General features: G+C 46.4%; 2 protein-coding genes across 2 annotated transcripts; one reads left to right on the plus strand and one right to left on the minus strand.

The window, feature by feature from the left end:
- Positions 1–8,722: 8,722 nt before the first annotated feature.
- OSGEP (O-sialoglycoprotein endopeptidase) lies at positions 8,723–15,416 on the minus strand. The gene is made up of 11 exons (XM_082616731.1): positions 15,119–15,416; positions 13,811–13,930; positions 13,454–13,629; positions 10,922–11,017; positions 10,736–10,785; positions 10,511–10,589; positions 9,793–9,858; positions 9,590–9,680; positions 9,276–9,351; positions 9,077–9,175; positions 8,723–8,923 (listed from the first exon to the last, which is right to left on the minus strand). Exons 1-11 carry the CDS (start codon positions 15,231–15,233, stop codon positions 8,884–8,886), a joined length of 1,008 nt encoding a protein of 335 aa, XP_082472857.1. The 5' UTR covers positions 15,234–15,416; the 3' UTR covers positions 8,723–8,883.
- Positions 15,417–15,733: 317 nt separating this feature from the next.
- APEX1 (apurinic/apyrimidinic endodeoxyribonuclease 1) lies at positions 15,734–19,044 on the plus strand. The gene is made up of 5 exons (XM_082617591.1): positions 15,734–15,840; positions 16,148–16,273; positions 16,485–16,672; positions 17,725–17,917; positions 18,278–19,044. Exons 2-5 carry the CDS (start codon positions 16,216–16,218, stop codon positions 18,793–18,795), a joined length of 957 nt encoding a protein of 318 aa, XP_082473717.1. The 5' UTR covers positions 15,734–15,840; positions 16,148–16,215; the 3' UTR covers positions 18,796–19,044.
- The last annotated feature ends 85 nt before the right edge of the window (positions 19,045–19,129 follow it).

Below are 19,129 nucleotides of genomic sequence, written 5' to 3' on the forward strand. Positions count from 1 at the left end.
CCCCACCAGGAAGAGGAGGAACCGCTATCTGGCAGAGACAAAGCCCAGGTCAGCCTCTGCCCTCCCTCTGCCAACAAGGACAAGGACACGGGACCCTGATCTGCATTCTCTGCCAACCCCATGGTCCTGGGACAGCTCTACCACAGCCACGTGTCTCTGGAGGCTCTGCTCGGCTCCACCGTGGCGAGGCCCATACCCCACAGCGAATCCCCGAAGGTTGGATGAAACCTGCTCTTCTGTGCGATCATCCACCCTCCATTAAATGCGTTATGACTGACCTCCCCCCCTAGCACCTCCAGGTCTGTTAGCTGTCCTTCTTGTTGCTGACCTGCTGACTGGGGCAGGGTCTTGGCACCTCAGCCAGGGAACAGTATTACTTCCACCTCTGCTCAGGAGCCCCATGTGGAGCCACACTCCCCAAAAGATGATGTGGAGAATTCGGGGGCCAGGCCTGGCAAGGCCCCATTGCACTTTATCTGGGTCATGGGAGTCATGGTAACGGATTGGTGCTCAGGGTTCCCAAAGGTTCGGGATGGAAGCAGGGAAAGAGAACTTCGCTCCAGAGGACAGTCTCAAGGGTCCCTCTGAGGGTGAGAGGAAAGGGCTGAGGGTGACCTTGACTCCTCCCTCCCTGATGATCAGGGGCATCATCCTCTACCTGCAGCTGCCTTGGATCACTGCTCAGCCAGCATAGGTGTGGGCTCAGCACTCTGCTAGACAGTAGGAAGGGATTTGAGACTCGGCCTCAGTGAATTAAAGGAGCCCCATTCCCATCCCACTCCAGATCGCTCGTTACCTTGCTCTCGGCTTCAGTCACTACTATCACCAGCCTGTCTATCTCAGCCGTCTCCACCAATGGCAAAGTCAAGGCTGGTGAGTCTGTTGTGACTCCATGACCTCTTAGGGCCTCCGGTCCTGTTGGAAGTTGGTGAGACTGATTGACTCTTCTTTCCTCTCCTCTCAGGTGGTACCTACTTCCTTGTCTTGCACAGCCTGGGTCTGGAGCTTGGCAGTTCCACTGGAATATTTGCTTTCTCCTATGCAGTAGCTGCGGCTGTGCATACAGTGGGCTTCACAGAGACCCTTTTGGACCTGTTCTGGGTAATGCCCATTCCCTTCCTCCATGCATCCTTTTCTCAAGTCAGCTGACCACCCAGCTTGCATTTTCGTGGCTCCAGCCTGGGCAAGTCATTTTAAGAATCAGGTGGACCAATTAAAAATCTCTGTGACCCCCTACCTCTGTGTTCTGCCCTTCCAGGAGCATGGGGTGCAGCTACCAAACATGGATCCTGGAAATGAGTTTCGGGTGGTGGGCCTGGTGACCGTGACTATCCTTGTAGGCATTGGCACTGGCAGGCGTGGAGTGGGAGTCCAAGGCAGGCGAGGGGGAATTGAGTTGGGGGTGAAAAGACTAAGGGGATGGCGGTGAGAGCTGGACAGATCAGGAAGGGGCGGAATGTGGGGAGATGTGGGATTGTGTGTGTGGGTAGTTGACAGACCAGATTTCCAGGGACCAGACCTGAAACTAGCCGGTTCTGCTGAGAGAGACTCCACATGCCAGTTTTTGAAGGGGAAAGTAAGGAGGACTCCTTCTGAGGATCTGTTGGGATGAGCACTAGACATGACTACCAGATGAGAAATGCCCTGGTTCTTGCTCCCAGTATTTACAATGTTGACATTCACCCCTCTGGCATGGGAAGGGATGCTTTGTAGTTTGAGGCAAGAAGGAAGAGGACACCCATTTAGCCACATTCCTTTATGGGAGGAGGTTGGTAGGAAACAGAACGAGAGGATTGGAGAGAAGAGTGAAGATGAGACAAGGAAAGTGAGGAGGAGGAGGAACTACTTCCCTTCCACTCACCTCTCTGTCTCTGTCTCTTCTTCCCTCCCTCTTTCTCCCTCTCTCTATGGAGGGGGGTGGTGTCACCCATGGTATTACAGGCCCAGATTATCTTCTTCTTCCTGATCTTCCTTTCTCTTATCAACTACCTGCTGGGGACTTCCTCCCCACAAACCCCAGCCAACAAGCCACTGGCTTCTTTGGGTACCAAGGTGAGACAGTGGGAAACTGACTGAGAAATGCGTCCTCCTCAGAAAAGAACCCTCAACTTCTGATTCTGTATGTCATTCACAAGTTGGCCATCAGACCACTCAGAGTCCTGTTAAGTCCCTGGGCCAAAAATCCCTTATGCTTCCCAGCCTAACCTAAGTCACTGACACTAAACTGGGGAGAGGGGTAATAATTTGGGCTGAACAAAGGAAGCCAGGAGGTGCTCCTCAAAACCTCATCTTTTCTCTCTGTTCCTTTATATAGAAAGCATTTTCTTTCATAATATTGTCCCGCAGTGGTGGGCATGGTCCAGAGGGCAGTTTCCTTGGTATGTTTTCCATCTGTTCTCCTCAGCCACTGGGGTACTCAGCAGGACCAGTATCTCTAGGGACCTCAAGGTGACAAAGATGTCCAGGCATGGAGCACACTATCACCCCTCTTCTCTCTCCACTGATGGTTCAACTTTTGTTCCCAGGACCCTGCCACAGCTGTCCCCAAAGGAACCATCCTTGCCATCACGTAGACCATACTTTCCTACCTGGGCATCTCTGCCACAACTGGTAAGGCCCTCCACTCCTGCCTTCAGTGCAGAATGACCTGGAACCCTGGTTTCTGCTTCTCTGAGGGGCTAGGTGATGAAATGAGCCAGAGGCATTAATCAATTATATTAAAAGTAGTTTATATGCAGGTAGGCCCCCATCCCCTCCTTCACCAGTTCTCTCCATCCCTTGTTTCATTAATGAATTGTATGGTGCTCTTTGATTATCAAATTTGGTTGTCCCCCCCAACCCCATGCACACACACTTCCATTACCCGCTTTGGCACCGGTGGTACCTAGACAGTCCTACTGCTTTGGGTTGGGGTTCTCTTCCCATGAAGGAGTATGTGTCCTAAATCTCATTTCCAGGCTCCTGTATGATTTGTTTTAGGAAATAGGACCGACATGGGTGTGCAGAGTGGGAGCTGCCTAGGGTCAGAGTGCCAGTATGGCTGGTACTTCATTAGATGTTGAGAGCCAGGGTCTTGCCTCTATGGGCTCTCTGATTACTACCAGGTGAGTGAACCAGAGGGGAAGATTAGAGAGATAAATCTTACCTAGCCCACTGACTGGCATAGAGTAGATGCTCAAAAAACAGTAATGACTTAAGTGGATTCATGTAGGAGGAGCCGAAATCTGATGGAAGAGGAGTTTCTGTGGTAGGAGGTACTGGCTGTGGGGAGACACTGGCTAATCTCTACCTACATCTGAACAGGTTTATGGTTACCAGTTTGAAAGAAATGCCAGCTGGGCAGCAAAACAGAAAAACTAAAGAGTGAAGAAGCCCTATTATCCCTAAATCCCCAAGGACAGAAATTTCAGAGGATGACATACTTTCTGTTCCCTTCTGTATCTGGGGTTTCCTTTCTCTGTAGCCAAAAGGCTTTTGAAGACTTAGTGGTCTTCCAGCAGGTGCAGAAGCCACCAGCAAAGGAGAACTTGGCATCTACCTCTCTCAACAATACTGCTCCCTCAGGCTACATCCCTGAGCAGGACCTGAAGACAAACCAAAAGCAGGTAGATATACAGGAACAGGGCCATTAAAGTGGGGGCAGTTGTCCCAGAGTACAAACGGACAATGGCGCTCACCTCGTCCCTGCTCACTTTTCCTAACCATGCAGTCAGGGTGGCACATGTGCCTTCATAAAGTTGTATGGCAATATTCATGCCTTCATGAAGTCCTATGGCTGCCCTCACAGTCATGAATCTGGGAAGATTTCAAACTGCAGGGGCATAGAGCTCAGGGGTAGGACTAATCCAATGGCTAGAGAAGCTGAGGAACAGGTTCCATTTCTTACATAACAGGAGGCTACCTGTGATCCCTCAATCAGCCTGCCCTGGGACCCTATATATGACCTGGCCGGAGATGCTGTCCAGGGGCCTGACATCCCCCATTGCCTTCGTTTGTGGAAATCAGCAGTACACACTCACCCTATACTGTTAGTGAGGCTCAGGAGGAAAGACAGCTAGGAAGAGGAGTCCATAATTTAGGACTTAAGGAGCCAAGATTTTAATCTCCTGGCTCCACAAACTTTTTTGAGTCTACCCTTGGGTGGCCCAAAGCTTCGGACACACAAGGATTTTACAACAGCCCAAAGCTACCTAGGGAGAGAACTCCCCGACTACGCAATACGAACTGCGGCTGCAGTGCCAAAGGTCCTTCCTCCACAATCCATTCCACCCCATGATATTAATAAAAACTTACAAATAAATACCTGAGGCTAATGTGTAATAACATACTTGAAACTCCCCAAGCCTAGAAAAAGATTATTCCTGTTCTCCAATATATTCAACAAGAATTTATCTTCTTCCATCTCAAAGTTTCTACTTTAAGCCTCCACGCCTTAATGCATTTCAACCCATTTGTCTATCCTTTGTAAATGAAAAAAAATGTATTTATCATCACTTTCTACTTAGTAAGTAATCAGAAACTTCCTCTTTGCCCAAGCTCATGTAATCCTAATTTTTAAAATCTTTTGGCTCAAGTCTTACCTTATAGTCCTTTGATTATTTCTTTGGTTTAGTTCCTCATCAGCTTATACATTCATTCAGCAAATACTAACTGAATGTCCACTATGTTCCAGACCCTATTTTAAGTACTGGGAGATGATATGCCAATGAATAAAATAAGCTACACCTCCCCTCAGGGAGTTTATATTCCAACAAGAAGAGATAAACAATGAACATAATAAAAACAACTATTAGATTACAAGGTGGTAAGTGCTATGAAGAGAAATAAAACAGGGGAGTGGGCTAGAAAGCGCTAGAGGAGTACAATCTTTTTTTTTTTTTTTGCGGTACGCAGGCCTGTCACTGTTGTGGCCTCTCCCGTTGCGGAGCACAGGCTCCGGACACGCAGGCTCAGCGGCCATGGCTCACGGGCCTAGCCGCTCTGCGGCATGTGGGATCTTCCCGGACTGGGGCACGAACCCGTGTCCCCTGCATCGGCAGGCGGACTCTCAACCACTGCGCCACCAGGGAAGCCCGAGGAGTACACTTTTAAGTAGGGTTGTCAGGAAGCCCTCACTAAAAAAAAGTTGAGCAGACTTAAAGCCTATACCTCCGGAAAGAGCATCCCAGGCAGAGGGAGCAACAAGTATAAAGGCCTTGAGGGGCAGTACACCTTCAGTGTTTAAGGAAGAACAAAAGGCCAATGTTGCTGGAGCAGAGTGAACAAGGAGATAAGTAGCAGGAAGTGAGGTCAAAGCATTACTTGAGGAAGGGTGGGGCAGGTCATGGAGGCTTTTACAGGCCTTTAAAGGACTCTGGTTTTTATTCCGAGGTAGGAAAACACAGAGGGTTTTGAGAAGAGTGGCTGAGAATCTGGCTTCTGTGTTAACACTATTCACTCTGGCTGCTGTGTTGAGAAATGACTGTAAGAGGGAAATGGTGGAAGCAGGTAGACCAGCTACTGCAATAACCTTGGACAGCAGTCCCCACCCTTTTTGGCACCAGGGACCAGTTTCGTGGAAGGTAATTTTTCCAGGCTGTAATGCAAACGATGGTTCTAAGCTTCGCTCCCTCGCTAGCTCGCCCGCCCGCCTGCCACTGCTCACCTCCTGCTGCGCAGCCCGGTTCCTAACAGGCCGCTGACCGACCAGTACCAGTCCATGGCCCGGGGGTTGGGGACCCCTGATCTTGGAGGCAGAAAATTCTGGCTTGGGCTAGGATGGCAGCAGAGAAGTGACAAATTGGATTCTGGATGTATTCTGAAGGTAAAGTCAACGTGATTTGATGAATTGGAGGAGATGAAAAATAGGTGCCAAAGATAATACCAAGACACTTTAACATGAACAACTAGAAGGATGGAGTTGCCATTAACTGAAATAGGAAAGACTGCAGCAGTAAGCTGGGGAGAAAGTAAGTTCAGTTTTGTATATGTTAAACTTGAGATGCCTATTAAGCATCCAAGTCGAGATGCCAAGGGCAGCTAGATATTCAGGATAGAGTCCTGATTGGAGCTAAAAAAAATGGGGAGTCATCCACATTGAAATGGCTCTAATGTGCAACACTGGATGAAATCACTCCAGGTATGTATGTAAACAGAAAAGCAGTCCAAGGACTGAACTCTAGAGCGCTATGGAGATGAGGAGAAACCAGTAGACTAAGAAAGAGTACTTGGTAAACTAGGAGGCAAACCAGAGAATATGTCCTAAGGTCAAGTAAAGACAATGTTTCAGAGAGGGGGTGTCAAACGCTACTGATAGCCTGTGCAAGATAAAGCAGAAGATGCCATTATTTAGGTTTGTGAAAGTTGTTGGTGACCATGATGAGAACAGTCGTGGTGCAGTGGACTTAATAGGGAATTGGTAGAAAGTGGAAAAGACTCTTTTAAGATGTTCTGCTATAAAATAGAGCAGAATAAACAAACTACAAGGATATATTGTACAGTACAGAGAATACAGTGAATATTTTATAACTTTAAGTGGAGTATAACCTATAAGAATACTTACTAAATCACTATGCTGTACATCTGAAACTAATATTGTAAGTCAACTATAATTCAACTTAAAAACTTAGTAATAAACAAAATGTTTTTAAAAAATTGAGCAGGAAAATTGGGAGCAACTGGAAGGGGAAATGGGGTCAAGAGAGGTTTATGTCTTTGTAAGATAAGAAAAATGATAGCATATTTGTGTGCCAACAGGATGCTCCAGGAGAGAAAGGGGAATACTGACGCTACAGAAAAGGAGGGAGAACTGTTGAGAGATGTCCTTGAAAGCCAGATGATGGGACTGGCTGGACAGGAGCCTAGACAGTTTGTTTAGAGCAGCATTTCTCAACCTTGACGCCAATGACATTTAAGCCCAGATAGTTCTGTTGTGGAAGGCTGTTAGGTGCATTGTAGGCTATTTTGCAGCATCCCTGGCCTCTACCCAGCAGCACCACCTCCCGGTTGTGATCAACCAAATGTCCTCTGGGAGCAAACTCAGTCCCAGTTGAGAATCACTGGTAGACAGTTACAAGAGAGAAAGCAGAGCTTACAGGTATAAATGCTGGAAAGTATGCAGGTATAGTGGTCAGAGCTTGTGAACCTTTTCGGATTGTTTCTATTTTCTACCAAAGTAAAAGTGAGAATGAGGGATGTTGGAGATTTAAGGGATCAGAAGCGAGGGCAAGTGGGGAATTCCCTGGATTGTTTCTATTTTCTACCAAAGTAAAAGTGAGAATGAGGGATGTTGGTGATTTAAGGGATCAGAAGCGAGGGCAAGTGGAGAATTCCCTGGAGGTCCAGTGGTTAAGACTCCAATCCCGCAAGCCATGCAGCATGGCCAAAAAAAAGGAAGGGCAAGTAAAAGGACCAGGGGATATTGCTAGTAGCATAAAGGACTCACCCAAGTTTTATGGTAATGAATTTAAAGACAAGTCAACCTGACTGTTTCTTCCTAGCCCTTTCAACTGCATGGATCTAGGAGTAAAGTTGGTGAAGAGTTGAGTGTGACAAAAGCCAGAGAGAAGCAAGGGAGGTAAGGCGTTTGTAACAAAGGGCTCATGACTGGAATTTAGTGGGAGGAGGGAAATGAAGGCATGTGGAGTAAACTGGAAAGACAGGAAGTAATGGTGGGAGGGTGGGACGTTTGAGATTGAGATATGGAGTAGTGGTAGGTCTAGAATATGACCAAGGGAATGAGTAGCTGAAGTGGGGGTGGAGGACAAGATCACTGGAGGAGCAAAGAACTGAGACCAGAGTGTTAGAAAGATTATCTACATGGATATTTAAATCACCAAGCTTTATGACAGGTACTGACTTGTGTTTCAAAGCTGAGGTATGTTAGAGATGAAAGAGAATAGTCTTAAAAACAGTATATGGAAGGGACTCCCCTGGCGGTCCAGTGGTTAATACTCCATGCTCCCAATGCAGGGGACCGGGGTTCGATCCCTCGTCAGGAAACTAGATCCCACATGCCACAACTAAGAGTTCGCATGCCACAACTAAAGATCCCGCATGCCGCAACGAAGACCCAGCGCAGCCAAATCAATAAATATTAAAAAAAAAATAGTATGAGAAAAAATGAGGACACTTGCACTGCCTCCAGGCCCAGCGGTACAATGGGTGTGAGAGAAACCACCACCACTACTAAAAGAAGCAGAGTCCTCAGGAGAAACCAGGGCTCAGAGCAGGACTATAAAAAAGGGAACATACAGAGAAGAGGTTGAGCATACGTGGGATTTTTGCTAATGACTGGCTGTTAATTTCAGAGAATGTGTATACCTGGGGCCCGCCCCCTCAAGCCTGCCAATGGAAATGTCTGTAGGCCTAAGTGTATGGAAGAGGGATGGTTTTACTTTTGAGTTATCAATTAGCATGAAATTACACCTGGCTTCAGGCTATTTTCAGGGAAATCCTGAGTACCTATACTTCAAAGAATTTAAATAAGATGATAAATGTAAAGCAATTAGCATAAGATCTGATGCTAAAACCGTATCAATGATAATAGCATTACTAAGAAGAGGTTAGAATATCTAAGAGATTCCCCTCAATGTTAGCTCCAGAGAAGCAGCTCCAAGGCAACCTGCATAGTCAGCCAGGGTGCCGCTCTGACCCCTTGCCTCCTTACCCATCACCCCATCAACAAGAATTTATCCAGTGCTAACTGTGTATCCTTTCTGAACACAAGTTGATTATCAACATATAAAAACAAAAATATTTTAATGCTGAGTCATCTTGAGGTTCAAATGATAGGAGAGGGGCATCCACAGCCTTGCCAGGATTCTTATGTCAGGATAAAGATTAAGGCCCAGGGTCCCTTGGTCTCCACTTAGGGCGCTATCTACTCCGATTCTGTTAACCTTGTTAGTCCCTCCAGGTCACTTCTACTTCATCTGTCCGATACCTGTAAAAACAAAATAGGAAAAACTTGGTGGACAGTTACCCCTTAGCACCTTCCATTCTTCTCTGCCCTCACGATTCTGGATCCTCTTCCCTGCTGCTCATTTTTGCCTACCTCCCATTTAATCCTGTCTACCTCCTCCAAGGGGCTACTCACCTCTGTGTGACCCCAGATTCACTGAGAGGAGTCCTGTGTCCAGCCCGAAACATCTCCCAGCCAGCCTGGGCTATCATGGCTCCATTGTCAATGCAGAATCTGGAAAGGAAAAGAGGTATGAAATTCATGATCTAAGCATGGAAAATCACAGTAATTGGAGGGGAAAAAAAAGAAATAAAAAAAGGGAAAGGGCCTTTACCTCTCATCTGTGGCAAAAAGCTGGGCTCCGCGCTCCTGGCACATTGTCTCCATCATTTCCTGTAACCTCATATTACCTACAAAGAGGTAGGGGTACAGTTAGCTTACTTTTAGCCATTTCTCCACAGTATGGCTGTACACCTCATGTGCACTGACTTAGGAAAATGAAGTAGGGATTCCAGGGGCAAGGAGTGGGAAGCATAGGACAAGAAATAAAATGAGTAATTTCCCCAAACCCTTAGAGATTTAGAGTATCAGGAGGAGGATACACATGCCCCAAAATAGGAAAGAGAAGCACAGTTCAGTGATACATACACCCCACACCTCCCACGATGAGGGCTTCCTGGGAGCCACAATGTGCCATGGCTCGCTCTGTGATCTCTACCAGCATTGCAAACACAGTTTCCTATGGAAGGAAAACAAGGTGAAAACATCAAAGACAATCCCAGCTTAGTTCTATCTACTATATAAAAGCTCCTCCAGCTTCAACTTTCTGTCCCAGCTTTTTACTCCATTACCTGCAGGGAGAAACATAGATCCTCAGGAGTACACTCGCCCGTGGCCAGCATCCGCTGGGTTACATCCTATAGTTAAAGGGGAAAACATATAAAACAATGAATTGCGGTTTGGGGATGACATATGAGCAAAAAATTAGTGCACTTGGAGTATCACCATGTTTCACCACAATTCAATTTGCCAGTACATCCCATATGACACCTTGCCCTTCACTGGCACTGAGCTATAAAACCAGCAGCAGTCTTTCATGATTCAATAATTACGGGGGGAAAAAAAAAAAAAGGAAAGAAAGAAAATACTGTGATTAGCTTAAAAAAAAAACTCAGTAATTATGAATGTCTACCCTGGCACCCTTCATTCCCTACCCCAGTTAATTTTTCTCTAGAGCACTTGTCCCCATCTGACCCTTTTTATTTTATTATTTCCCCCCTTTCTTTTTTTTTTTTTTTTGGTTTCTTTTTCTGTCTCCCACCCCCACTGCATGAAAAGCAAGCTCCAAGTAGGCAGGGATTTTTGTTTTGCTCCATCTTGTATCACTATTGCCTTGAACAGCACCTGGCACACAAAAGATGTTCAATAAATATTTGCTAAATGAATTTATTCAGCATCTAACATGGGCCAGTACTATGCTATATGTAGAAAATACAGTGGTGAGCAAAACACATGTGCTTCATTAAAAAGCATGAGAAGTGCCCATCTCCTCACCTCTCCCACACTCACCTCAATGAAAGACAAGATCCCTGAGAATGAGACGTCCATCCCCTTTACAGTGTATGGCAGCTCAACTAGCTTCTTGCCTCTATGTGGGAGTGAGTATATGAGGCACTTAAGCCTGTAGTCAGCTGGCTGCTCACCCTCCAAAGCCCTCCCAAACCTCATTAAGACATATACAAGGAAATCCCTGGCGCCCCACCAGTCAGCCTCCCTCCACCTTATTCCCCTTACCGCTTTGCCATCTGTTCAATGTTGTAGCCTGGACTTGGGTCATTGGAAATCTAGCAGAAGGAAAAAGAGGATGAAGTCAGGTATCCAGGAAGCATAAGAAGCTAATTTACTACTTTCCTCCTCCTTTTCCATGGCTCCCCCCAAATACATTCACATCTTATGTTCTCTGTAGCCTCAATGGCTTACCTTCAGCACTCGAGCAAAACGATCCAGACAATTACCCACAGCAATATCGATGGTTTCCCCAAAGATGCGGTAACGATGTTCTGAATATGCAATCACCTAAGGGTGATGAGGATGTCCATGAAACCTCAAGTCTGTAAAGAGGAGCATTTGGCTTTGGGGAAGAACGCAGCAGAGGATCAACATGGTCACTAGAGCTTCCAAAAAGCAATAAGCAATGGAAAAAATGACTTTCCCAAACCCTCAATGGGTACTTTTTAATAGCACTTATCTGAGAAGTCTATATATATCCCAAGGATTCCCAGAGCAGATTCCTAGTCTACAGAAGGTAGTCTAGGTCAGGGAAGAAGCAAATTATCACTTTGGATGCATTTTTCTTGCTTGGAGCTTCCTAATATTCCTTTAAAAGCAGTCTAGACAGTGTGTACTAGGGAAGGCTTTCCTTCTTGGAAGCAGGAAACCAGAGTTCTTCTAGGTTATTCTACCAGGGTGGTGGTATTTGGAAACCACCAAGGTAGAGTTAAAAGAAACCCAAAAATCCCAGGGAATTCCCTAGCGGTCCAGTGGTTAGGACTCCGCTCTTTCACTGCTGAAGGTGCTCGTTCAACCCCTGGTTGGGGAACTAAGATCCCACAAGTCACGCAGTGCAGCAAACAAAACAAAAACAAAACAAAACTGAAAACCCCATTCTGGGTCAGACTAATGGCCCATCCAACTCAGCACTGGCAACCAACTTATGTCCATTCTTCATACGTGACCAGCTTCTAGCACAGAGAGTATTTATCACCCACTGACACATATGCTCCATACTGCTGACAGTGAGTACTTCCTAAGGACCATAAGTCCCTTTCCCTTTCTGGTGCTGCTAGGGATTTTCTTCCATTCTGATGTAGCTCTTACTCTACTGTCAAAAGCTGGCAACAAAAGAGGAAAGAAAAAATTCTGCCTTTCTACTTCTGTCATCTACACTTCCCTACCCAATCATCTTCTGTTTTTCACACCTAAGCAGGCTTCAAAAGGGAGGAGGAAAAGAAGAGAAAATTCCATCGCTGCTCATATCCATTAACTCTTGTAAGCTTCCACTGATACTTTCCACACCCCAAGTCCCTAACCTTGTATGATATCCTTCAGGCCTCAACCAGTTACTTGCTTTCTACCCATTAAAGTTGCCACATCATTTTCACAGGAATGTGTGCTTCATCTTTAATAACTATTTCACAAGATGAAGTTTTAGAACATAACCTTTCATAAGCTGCAGACAATGAGCATTCCTGACAATAATCCCATCAGGTGTTATGTGGGAAAGGAAGGCTGGAGTTCTCTAATCCCAACCTAAAAAGGTCTTATAAGGTATCCCAAACAACTCTGGCTTCACCTGTAAGTTTAAAATACCTTCTGCCATTCATAAAATGTTTTCTAAATTATTTATATTTTCATACTCTTAAAAACTTCTATATATTTATCACCAGTAACTAAAACAAAACATGCAATTGTTGTAAAGATACAAATGGGATAGTGCCCCTTAGTTTTAATTGCTAAGATTCATAGGAAAAATAAGCTTCAAGATAACGAAAATGAAAATCCTTTCATTATTTTGAATACTTCAATCCTTACCATTCTTTCCTTCTCTAAATTGGAAATTCCTTATCTCTGCAGCCATATATATAAAGGTCATCTAACGTTCTAATCATACTGCCCAAACATACAATATCACAAACTCTGTTGTGGGTTTTCTAGTATATCACATTTTAGTTTCAGATGAGCCCAGCTTTGCTCTTGCAGTTCCCACCACTCGGGTGGAACATGAAAGTTGTTGGTACAGTGCCTTAGAAATTAAGAAGGAATGGTGGAGCTTTTCTGCCGTAGTCCTGAGTGGTTTCTGTCAAAATGGGCAAGTTCATGAAACCTGGGAAGGTGGTGCTGCTCCTGGTGGGTCATCATGAAGAACACTGATGATGGCATCCCACTATCCCTGCAAAGTGATGGCTACCACTGGCAAGAAGAAAATCGCCAGGAGGTCAGAGATCAAGTCTTTTGTGAAAGTTTATAACTATAATCACCTCATGCCCACAAGGTAGTCTGTGGATATCCCCTTGGAAAAAACTGTTGTCAGCAAGCATGTCTTCAGAGACCCTGCTCTTAAACACATGGCCCAACAAGAGGCCAAGGTTAGTCTGAAGAGAGACCAGCAAAAACAAATGGTTCTTCCAGAAGCTGTGGTTTTAGACCTGTTTTGTTTCAGTCATTAAAAATAACCAGGGCTTCCCTGGTGGCACAGTGGTTGAGAGTCTGCCTGCCGATGCAGGGGACACGGGTTCGTGCCCCGGTCCGGGAAGATCCCACGTGCCGCGGAGCGGCTGGGCCCGTGAGCCATGGCCACTGAGCCTGCGTGTCCGGAGCCTGTGTTCCTCAACCGGAGAGGCCACAACAGTAGGAGGCCCAAGTACCGCAAAAAAAAAAAAAAAAAATTAAAAAAATAACCAAAAATCTCTGAGGGGAAATAAAAAGAAGGAACAGTGTAGTACTGTTAAATACCTGTGTATTTCCTCCACTGACATATAGCACAGTTGGGCTGGTGGCTCCAGTGATGAGGCGGCCCATTTCAATGTGGCCTATGCAGTGGTTAACGCCCAGCAATGGCTTATTCCACAACTGAGCCATAGTACGGGCTACAACAGCCACAGAAACCAGTGGGGCACCCATGCCAGGACCTACGGGGACAGAAATGGGAGTGAGAATCCTATAGACACTGAGAAAAACAGAGCCGGGGGAAGCAGGGGATGTGAAGGTTGGGTGGTGGTAGTGGTGGTAGCAGAGGTGAGCTGCAGGCTATTTTGACCTAGCCAGGCTCCAGGTATATTCTTCCATTGTCGCCCACTCTCCCAGCCATACCTTTGGTGTATGCAATGCAATCAATATCCTTGGAGGTTAATCCAGCCTCTGTTAGTGCCTCCTGCAGCAGGTCCAGGATAACAGCTCGGTGGTGCCTGGCAGTAGCACCTGGAAGGAATCCTAAGAGATGGACACAAGTCAGTGATCACAGAGTTTTTCTATAGAAAGGTAGGTAGAAGTCAAAACAGACGTTTTAGTGGGGTAGGAAGAGTCCCTTTCCCTTTCCTCAAGCATCCTGTCTTCTATGTCTTCACATATAGTCTTTCCAGCCTGTTCAGCTAGGCTAAACAGCTCTCAGAAATGCCCTTCTTCATACCCAACTCATACTCAGGACTCAATTCAAGTGATACCTATCTCATACTTTTTGGTGATCTTCTGTGACCCTACAAACCGTGTGCATGAATTTAACACATCATTGAATTTAACATACTATATATAACATATAATAACTATAGCATTATAATTATCCGTACTTTTCCCAGTTTAACCATGAACATCTCAAAGCACTGGCTATTTTATTTATCTTCACATTCTTGGTGCCCAAATGCCAAGGGTGAGTGCTAAACATATATATATATATATATATATATATATATATATATATATATATATATATATATATATATATATATATATATATATATACATTCCTAATGAGTAACCTGTCACAACATCGCCTGCTCAGGGAGGCTTTTCAGATATATGCAAGTCAGTTGCCTTCTCCTACATAAGCAGATGTTTGCGGGGAGGGTAGACAAGTTACAATATAACTTACAAATAACATTTACTAAAAGTGATAATGTGTCTGGTACTTTAATTCTCAAGACCCAATGATGCAGGTATTACCATTCCCATTTTAAGAATACAGAAGTCCAAAAACAACTACTGAATATTGCAAAGCCAGCCAGTTCTGTCTACACCTAAGCTGGGAGTCTTTACACTCTCTCATTCTAGTGTATTTTGACTGCATCTACGTTATACTATTTATCACACTGTGAAGTTCTGTCTACATGTCCAGCTCCATAACAAGCTTATACATCTATTTTTGTAGCCAGCAGCCAGCTGACGATTAGCACGTAAAAGATGCTCAATAAAGGCTGAACGAGCTCAGAAGATCCAGGTTCAAGTGCCTGTGACTCTTCTATCCATCAGCCTTGTGATAACACTGTCACATAATCTCAGAGACTCAGATCAAAAACTATGAGGGGACAATGCGCTCCACACCTTTCTTCACTAATGTTTAGGAAGATGGCGGGTGATGCTGTGCGGAGAAGTGCGCCGCAAACTATAAGTTCCCTACTCCCGTACCTGTGCCAGGAGGCGTGACGTAAGTCCGCCGCGGGTTCGCCAGCACCACGCCATCCCGTACTACTCCCACGCCAATCTTGTTGGCGCTGCCTTCAAAACCCAAAACCGCCGGCATGGCTCCGAGCTACCACTGGGGCCGTGGAGCCCGCACCAGTCCGCGCTGGGACGCAGACTCTGAGTCGCTGAAGAAAACGAGTCGGTGGCTGCTAAGGAGCAGCACTCACCGGAACAGATACCAAGGAATTCCCGCTGGTAGCGCGCCGGCGCCAACCCCAACCCCTGTCGTCACGGCGACCCATCAAGGCCCCTTCGAGGACCTGTTCTCTTAACTGCCAGGAACACAGAGTCGGCATCTGCTCCTTAAATTCCTATCCGTTCCTCTGCCTCTCTCCCATGGTCCAGCCCAGCTTTCTCCACTGATTTTGTTCTCTCTTAGACAGCTCTGGGATCTCCGGTCAAGGTGGCAGAAGGAGTCGTGATTCTGGCATAGCGATGAACAGCCCAAGAATGGAGGATTGGGGCCTTCAGTGCCCCGGAGTCACGGAGAAGGTTGGGAAGGCTGAGCTTTCCGTCACGTGGTACAAACAGACCAATCACCCTCATTCCTCCGCCACTGGAGGCGTATCTCAGATCACGTGACCACACCAGTTACCCACGTGGGGGCACATCGTGCTCCATTCTTTGTGCTGGGTTAAGGAGGAGTCAGGCTGCGACCCAAGCAGGTCAGTTACAGGGTTGTTGTTGTTTTGCCTATCGTAGGGGCTTCTCTGGACTTCTGATCGGCAAGCCTAAGTCGGAATTCTTAATTAAGTCCGTCGATTGGCTAGAGGGCCGATCTCGTGAGGAGGGTAGGAGGCACTATGAAATGATTTAGTCTTGAGGATGAGGGGCTGAAAGGCCGATGGTGCACTGAGGCGGGAAAAGAATTCAGAGATAATACGGTTTGAAAGGCGGGACTCGGTGCGGGGGCGCCCGAGGGGGGAGTCTTCCCCAGCCTTAGCTGGTTTCACTACTTCTTTGCGTCTGTAGGCAACGCGATAAATATACTGCTTCGGTGGGCGACGTGGAACTGGTGCAGAAGGGTGTTTGTTACAGTGATGCCGAAACGTGGGAAAAAGGGAGCGGTGGCAGAAGACGGGGAAGAGCCCAAGATTGGTAAGAGAATGAAATAGGCCTATCTCCTTAGAGGCTGCGATGGGGATGTCTATAATTCCCTTGATGAACGGGAGGTACGGACCGACTGGATACTCATTTTTGCAGTTTGCGAAGAAGTCGCGGCAACTGCAGGCTCTCGGTGGATCTATAGTTAACAGGATCAAAGTTGGATACCGCCAACTTATATCATTGTGTATTACTTATTTTATAGAACCAGAGGCCAAGAAGAGCAAGGCGGGAGCAAAAAAAAATGAAAAAGAGGCAACAGGAGAGGGGGCAGTCATGTATGAGGACCCCCCAGATCAGAAAACCTCAGCCGGTGGCAAATCAGCCACACTGAAGATCTGCTCCTGGAATGTGGATGGGCTTCGAGCCTGGATTAAGAAGAAAGGTTTAGATGTGAGTGGAATTAAGGGGAGGGGGGTACCGATCTTGGGGTTTAACCACCTTTTCCCATTTTAGTTCCTAACGCTGTCGTTGTGGCAGAGATACAAGGTTTTCACCAAGTCATACCACTTGTATGTCTTTTTTTTTATATAAATTTATTTTTGGCTGCGTTGGGTCTTCGTTGCTAAGCAGGGGTTTTCTCTAGTTGTGGCGAGCGGGGGCTACCCTTCGTTGTGGTGCGTAGGCTTCTCATTGCGGTGGCTTTTCTTGTTGTGGAGCGCGGGCTCTAGAGCGCAGGCTCAGTAATTGTGGCGCACGGGCTTAGTTGCTCCGCGGCATGTGGGATTTTTCCGACCAGGGCTCGAACCCGTGTTCCCTGCATTGGCAGCCGGATTCTTAACCACTATGCCACCAGGGAAGCCCCCACTTGTATTTCTTAAATGCCATTCCACCAGTTCCACTGCCATTGTTTTATTTAATGTCCTCTTTTTCCTAGCATGTCAGAAAAACCTTGTTACTGGACTTGCTCCATTTTATTTCCTGCATATCCAACATTTAAATAACTACTTAAAAAATCTTAGCTGGCTATCTATCCACTGCCTATAGGGAAAAAACCAATCTTCTCAGTGTTGCATGGAACACTCTCTCTTGTCTCCCTGCCACTTATGTAGTTTATAACTTCAAATACTGTGTTGCTAGACTTATACTCCTTCTGCAGAGACTGTGTCTTATTTATTTATTTATTTATGGCTGCATTGGGTCTTCGTTGCTGCGCGGGCTTTCTCTAGTTGCGGTGAGCAGGGGCTACTCTTTGTTGTGGTGCACGGGGTTTTCATTGCGGTGGCTTCTCTTGTTGCAGAGCACGGGCTTAGTAGCTCCGCGGCATGTGGGATCTTCCCGGACCAGGGATGAACCCATGTCCCCTGCATTGGCAGGTGGATTCTTAACCACTGTGCCACCAGGGAAGTCCCTCACCTGTGTATCTCTAGTACTTAGCACATAGATTCTTCAATAAATGTCTGCTGAATTGATAATACTTTTTCTACCTTTCATTTCGCTCACAGTGGGTAAAGGAGGAAGCCCCAGATATCCTGTGCCTCCAAGAGACCAAATGTTCTGAGAACAAACTACCAGCTGAACTTCAAGCACTCTCTGGACTATCCCATCAGTACTGGTCAGCTCCTTCAGACAAGGAAGGGTACAGTGGTGTGGGCCTACTCTCCCGCCAGTGCCCACTCAAAGTCTCCTATGGCATTGGTGAGACCCTGTTGATTCCTAAAGCCCGGCTCTTCCAAACCAATTGCTGATATCCCACTCCAGTCCCAATTCTTGATCCCTTTATTCTTTGCTTTCCCTTTTTTTTTTTTTTTTTTTGCGGTACGCGGGCCTCTCACTGTTGTGGCCTCTCCTGTTGCGGAGCACAGGCTCCGGATGCGCAGGCTCAGCAGCCATGGCTCACGGGCCCAGCCGCTCCGCGGCATGTGGGATCCTCCTGGACCGGGGCACGAACCCGTGTCCCCTGCATCGGCAGGCAGACTCTACCACTGCGCCACCAGAGAAGCCCCTGCTTTCTCTTTCTTAAACTTCTTTTTGCTAATTGTTTCATCGTTTCTGTAGGTGAAGAGGAACATGATCAGGAAGGCAGAGTGATTGTGGCTGAATATGATGCATTTGTGCTGGTGACAGCCTATGTACCTAATGCAGGCCGAGGTCTGGTGCGCCTGGAGTACCGGCAGCGCTGGGATGAAGCCTTTCGCAAATTCCTGAAGGGTTTGGCTTCCCGCAAGCCCCTTGTGCTATGTGGGGACCTCAATGTGGCTCATGAAGAAATTGATCTTCGCAACCCAAAGGGAAACAAAAAGAATGCTGGCTTCACTCCAGAAGAGCGTCAAGGCTTTGGGGAATTGCTGCAGGCAGTGCCACTGACTGACAGTTTCCGGCACCTCTACCCCAACACGGCCTATGCCTATACCTTTTGGACATACATGATGAATGCGCGATCCAAAAACGTTGGTTGGCGCCTTGATTATTTCTTATTGTCTCACTCTCTGTTGCCTGCTTTGTGTGACAGCAAGATCCGTTCCAAGGCTCTGGGCAGTGACCACTGTCCCATCACCCTATATCTAGCACTGTGACACCTCCCCCAAATCACTTTGAGCCTGGGAAATAAGCCCACTAAACTAGCTTTAAACTTCTTACCCCCAAGCTTTAAAAACTGCTCTCTAGAGAAATCTGCATTGTTACTTCCCTTCTAAACTATGAATCCTTTAACCAGGCTTCTAGAAACAGACAAGTTCTCCACGATTTGTGTGTGTGTGGGGGGGGGGGTTCTTTTTTTTTTTTACATTAAACAAAAGCTACTGATGACTTCCTTTGAACTGTCCATGTGAAAATAAAGAGTCATAGTTTCAGCCTTGCTGTCTTTGTATTCTACCCCTTTGTGGGGCTATAAATTCCCCTCATCCTTTC

This window comes from Mesoplodon mirus, assembly GCF_964341445.2.
Source record: "Mesoplodon mirus genome assembly, chromosome: 4".
Taxonomy (NCBI): Eukaryota; Metazoa; Chordata; class Mammalia; order Artiodactyla; family Ziphiidae; genus Mesoplodon; species Mesoplodon mirus.

What these genes read in the sequence shown, in the direction of transcription:
- OSGEP (XM_082616731.1), bottom strand. Translation starts at nt 15,233, where the DNA reads ATGCCGGCGGTTTTGGGTTTTGAAGGCAGCGCCAACAAGATTGGCGTG. An exon ending in ATCTATGTTTCTCCCTGCAG is followed by an intron (nt 9,681 to 9,792) that starts GTAATGGAGTAA and finishes TTCCTTCCATAG; the next exon opens with GAAACTGTGTTTGCAATGCT. An exon ending in CATCGTGGGAGGTGTGGGGT is followed by an intron (nt 9,352 to 9,589) that starts GTATGTATCACT and finishes ACCTCTTTGTAG; the next exon opens with GTAATATGAGGTTACAGGAA.
- APEX1 (XM_082617591.1), top strand. Translation starts at nt 16,216, where the DNA reads ATGCCGAAACGTGGGAAAAAGGGAGCGGTGGCAGAAGACGGGGAAGAG. An exon ending in TTAAGAAGAAAGGTTTAGAT is followed by an intron (nt 16,673 to 17,724) that starts GTGAGTGGAATT and finishes TTTCGCTCACAG; the next exon opens with TGGGTAAAGGAGGAAGCCCC. An exon ending in CAAAGTCTCCTATGGCATTG is followed by an intron (nt 17,918 to 18,277) that starts GTGAGACCCTGT and finishes TCGTTTCTGTAG; the next exon opens with GTGAAGAGGAACATGATCAG.